Below are 4,755 nucleotides of genomic sequence, written 5' to 3'. Positions count from 1 at the left end.
ACATCATTTTACCCCCACTGAACAAATTACCCCCACACTCTTACATCAATTTACCCCCCATAGACAAATTACCCCCACTCTTACATCAAAATGGGAGGATTTTAGGGAGGACATTCGACCCGGGGACGTATAAAATGGAAGACCAGGCTCCAAATCTTTTCCGCTAGCTTTTGTAATACCGTAGTTTTCTTGAGAGCTGTATGGTTGTTGATGTAATATTCCAGGAGCACTATTATGAAAATAAATAACGTTTTCTGAAGGGAGCAGAGCATTATTTTTTTGGGCGGTGCCTAAAGTTTGGCTATATAGGACTGTGGGGGTGGGGGGGGGGGCGCTAGCGGAAAAATTTCAGTTTTCAACGTTTTCTGTATTGTTCTGCATTTTCGACGTCTACTCATGCTGATTACAAAGAATAAGGATCCCCAGTGTAGGGGGCTGTTGTAGTCGACAACTCCAATATTTCCGATACCTCCTCACAACTCTCAACTGCTATCTTCGCGTAATAAGCTTGCCCCGCGACGATATTTTGACCTTGCGTGTCGATCAAATATCCTCCAGGTACATTGAAAAAGTTTTCCAGTTGATAGGGTGTTTTGGTCCAGAAAGGTCCCGTGATTGGGGTGGATGGATCGGGTCTATATTTCAACTTATCGAATCGTAAGTTGCTGTCAACGTAGAATACGAATATTGCTCTCACCTAAAAACAAAATTATTTAGAAGCTAAGCTCAATAATTAATTTTTAATGAAAAAGTTTATAGAAAAATTTAAGCAATCAATTTAGTTTGGGCTCTTAGCGATTTACAGTTCATATTTTGTTTTTTAGCCGCGTTGAATTCGCAGTATATTTGCGCTCACGATTTTGTGGAAAACAAATATTATGTCATAAAATTCCGCCGAAACTTCTATTACATTTTTTCCACCCCTTTAGTAACAGGAACAACTATATGGTTCGGTTTCTTTTTGTTCTCAGCAGGCTTTTTTTCTTCCGACTAGTCTAAAAGTTTTTCTCAGTTTTGTTTTTCGGTTTTTTTCTGCACCAATTAATGGGACTTGCTACACTGTGAACGTATAGAAGATTATATGCAAACTTGTTCTGTTTTTTTTTTACTCTTTTCTCTTCAAATTTAGTCGTATTCCATGAAATTTAACCAAAATTTGTTTAGTATCACGTGCATTTTTTTCGTCAAAACTTTGCTTCTAAACCGTTTTTTACATTTTGTCATTAAAAAAATTTCTTTCTTTGAATAAAATTAGCAAGAAGTGGCAAATGTGACAATGCAAACGTATTTTTTTTGCAAATGTTGCTCGTTTTGCTACAGGAAAACTTCACAAATTGAGCGTACATTTTTAAATGGTTAAATAATATATAAAACAAACCCTTTGGAAGACATTTTGTCTTCCTGTTTCGACATTTTAAAGTTTTGTGTTGTAGTTTGAGCTCCTTTTAAACATTAGTTTACCTTCTCGGAGTATTCTCTTCGGATGAACATACTGATTGCAAGGGTTCCAGTCATCCAATTATTAAAGCTTGATTATTACACTAGATTAATTACGATTAATACTCTAGGCTTCAAATTATCCAAAAGAATGCAAATGGTTGGATGGAATTTCTCATGCGTTCAAAAGTATAGGTCAATTAAGCTCAAGTTTTCTTCGTATGAAGATTAAACTTGAGTGTAAAGTCAAACATGAGCTCATAGTTCTGGCGTTTTTTCAGTCGAAAATTCGTGCGCTCAAGAATCACTATGCTCAGACTTTTGTTCATTCAAAACTATCTCTGAGCAGAAATCCATGCACTCAAAATTGTCTATGTCCAGACTATCGTGCGTTCAAAGACACGACCAGACTATTTTCAAATTTTCAAATTTTTTCACTGTTTTCAAATTTCCCAAGGCAATGTGATTCGAAAGACGGGGAGAGGAAAAAAAGAAAGAAAACAAAAACAAACAATTAAATCGATATTAAACTAGAAGAAAATAAAATTTTGTTGCATTAAGCTCCTCCTGTGATCAAAATTGTGTGAAAACTAATAACTGAATATACTGTGCACTTTAGTTAGATTTGTTCACATAAGCATCTTTCTACATTTGAATTTTCAGTTTCCTTTACTTTAAAATTGATTAGCTCTTCAATAGGAATTCGTTTTTTACCGTCTTGCGAATCGCTTTTTATGGGGATTTTTTAGAGCTTTTAATTCTTGTTTTTCAAAACTCTTAAAATTTAGAAGCTCTCATCTTTGCTAGCAGTTAATACATTTCGAAGACTTATCTTTGCATATGCTGCTTTTAAGCGCTGATAGTTTAAGCTTTTAAGTAACAGTGGTTTAGGCAAACCTTCCGCGTGCAAAATAACAGATGTTAGAGATTTTTTCCGCGCCCATACTCAGTAGGAAAATAAGAAATTTCAACATTGAGATATGAGTAGATATACTTGTAATCAATGACGGATAAGAAAGAGTAGCAGCAAAAAATTTTTTCAGCATACCATGCTGTCTCTGTCAAATCTATGGAGCTCCACTTTTGCCAGACCAGTACCGGTTGTAGCGGATGGTCGCAATGGCGGAACACCTAACTTGTGGTTACTCTCCTTTGGAGTTTGTTCAGATCCCCTGTTGTAGTATATCATGTTTAGATAAACACAGATTCCCGCCCCTTCTATTGTTATTTCTCTGCTGAACGTCAGGCTGAAATAGAACATTTTATCTCAATAGAAATCTCAGAAAGGGCATAACGATTTTTGAGGTTTTACAATGGATGTAGAATAGTTTCCTGCAATTTTCCCTTTAAAGCTTTCAGTGAACAACTGCTTTTTACGCCGGTGGTTTTCTAATCCCAGGTTGAGGTGCCCGACCGAAAGTCCGTATGTCCAGACCGTCCCAGACGGAAAGTGTCTATGTCCAGACCGTCCCAGACGGAAAGTGTCTATGTCCAGCCCGTCCGAGACGGAAAGTGCCTATGTCAAGACTATCGTGCGTTCAAAACTTTTAGTCCGTTCTTCGTGCGTTCGAAGTCGAATATGCCCAGACCATCCCAGGCCAAAAGCGTATATTTCTAGACTTTTATTTCCAGACTCCAAATCAAACTCGTGCCTTCGAACACCAAATTTTTGGTGAGTCCATGTCCATGTGCACTCATCTCCAGACATTCTTGCGTTCAACGGACTGCAAAAAAAATTACATCCTGTTACATCTTGGTGTGCAGTGCTATTGCTTGAAGATGATGGAGGCAGAGGGTTTTTAAAAATTGATTTTTTTCATCGGGTCAACTTGTTGTTCAAACTGAACCAAACTTAGCCTGAAATTTATTAGTTTAGGCTGTCTGGAAAAAATTTTTAAAAACGGAAATTTGAGATTTTTTCAATTAAGTATTCAACAAATATGTGCTTATATCGGGTCTAAAACAAGTAGTGTTTTTGCAACAGCTTGCCTATAAAATATTTAATTTTTTATGCAGAAAATTTGCGATTTATTCCAATAACGTGTCTAAGAAAGACGTCTATTTATCGCACAAAATAATTGTTCAAATTCAACCAAGTGAGACTAAACTCTGTATGGAGTATCCCCTGTGTATCTAGAGTGTAGAACAAAAAAAATTTTCGCTATGGCTCTCCTAGGAAAAGAGTTTTATACGTAAATTTCCGATTAGTACAAAAAACATTTTTTGAATTTTATTATTTGTGATCGGGTCAACGCATTGTTCAAATCAAACAGAGCATGCTATGTAGTTCCTCCTGTGTAAATAAAAGGTATAACAGAAAACTTCTTTGATATGGCTCGCCTAGGAAAAAAGTTCACATTATTCCGATTATTTTGAATTTTTAATTTTGAAATATTGTATTTTCCAATTGAATCAAGAGGTTGTCAAATATTGCGCTATAGTTTGCCTGGAAATTTTAGTAAGTTTTTCATGCTTAATTTTTGGTTAATTCATTTTTGCAAGAGCTTGCCTATGCAAAAAAAAATTAGTTTTTATACGAAAAATTGCTATTTGTTCTAACAAAGATATTTAATATTAGGTAATTTTCATGTCGTCAAAGAGTTGTCCAAATCAAACCACACATTTTATGGAGTGCCCCTAGAGTCCTAGACCTGAAAATCTAAAAGTTCGCCCAATAAAAAGTTTAGCTTTTCTTACGCAAATTTTTATTTTAGTCGAAAAACGAATTTTAGATTATAGGCGTTTTTGATCGAGTTATAGATTTGTCCAAATGGAAACAAACTTGATATGGAGTAATTTTTAGTTGACTCAAAGTTTGCAACAAGTAAAACTTTTTACAGCTGGCCATGAAAAATTAGTTTTTCATACAAAAAATTGCGATTCATTCAAATAACTAATTTTAAAAATGAGTGTGTCAATGAGCCGTTCAAAATGAATCATTATTTGTGTGGAGTGGTCAGAGTCTAAACAGAGTCTGAGACAAATATTTTTTTCCATAGCTTGCCCGTAAAAAGTGTTATGTTTTTATACGGAAACTTGCGATGAAATCCAATAAAGTATTTAGGAAATAGCTATCTTTATCAGACAAAAAAGCACTTATATTTCAATCAAATCGGACCAAAATCTGCATGGAAAATCTCATGTGTGTTTAGAGTGTAGAACAAACAGAATTTTTGGTATGGCTTTCCTAGGAAAAAGTTAATAACTCATACTTAAGTTTTCAAATATTTCGAAAATTTTTTTGAAGTATAGTATGTTTGATCGGGTCAACGATTTTTCTAAATAATACAGAAAGTGGTAGGGAGGTCCTCCTGTGTA

The 4,755-nt window shown here is 35.1% G+C and overlaps 1 protein-coding gene across 1 annotated transcript; it reads right to left on the bottom strand.

Moving 5' to 3' along the window:
• Positions 1–329: 329 nt before the first annotated feature.
• LOC142342101 (uncharacterized) lies at positions 330–2,632 on the bottom strand. The gene is made up of 2 exons (XM_075393288.1): positions 2,486–2,632; positions 330–697 (listed from the first exon to the last, which is right to left on the bottom strand). Exons 1-2 carry the CDS (start codon positions 2,624–2,626, stop codon positions 404–406), a joined length of 435 nt encoding a protein of 144 aa, XP_075249403.1. The 5' UTR covers positions 2,627–2,632; the 3' UTR covers positions 330–403.
• Between the last annotated feature and the right edge of the window lie 2,123 nt (positions 2,633–4,755).

Source organism: Convolutriloba macropyga, chromosome 7, assembly GCF_964194025.1.
Source record: "Convolutriloba macropyga chromosome 7, txConMacr16.3, whole genome shotgun sequence".
Taxonomy (NCBI): domain Eukaryota; kingdom Metazoa; phylum Xenacoelomorpha; order Acoela; family Convolutidae; genus Convolutriloba; species Convolutriloba macropyga.
This window is presented reverse-complemented; position numbering and strand designations above follow the sequence as displayed.

Coding starts and splice junctions, on each gene's coding strand:
- LOC142342101 (XM_075393288.1), bottom strand. CDS start 2,626: ATGATATACTACAACAGGGGATCTGAACAAACTCCAAAGGAGAGTAAC. Junction 698..2,485: donor GATTTGACAGAGACAGCATG/GTATGCTGAAAA, acceptor TTTTGTTTTTAG/GTGAGAGCAATATTCGTATT.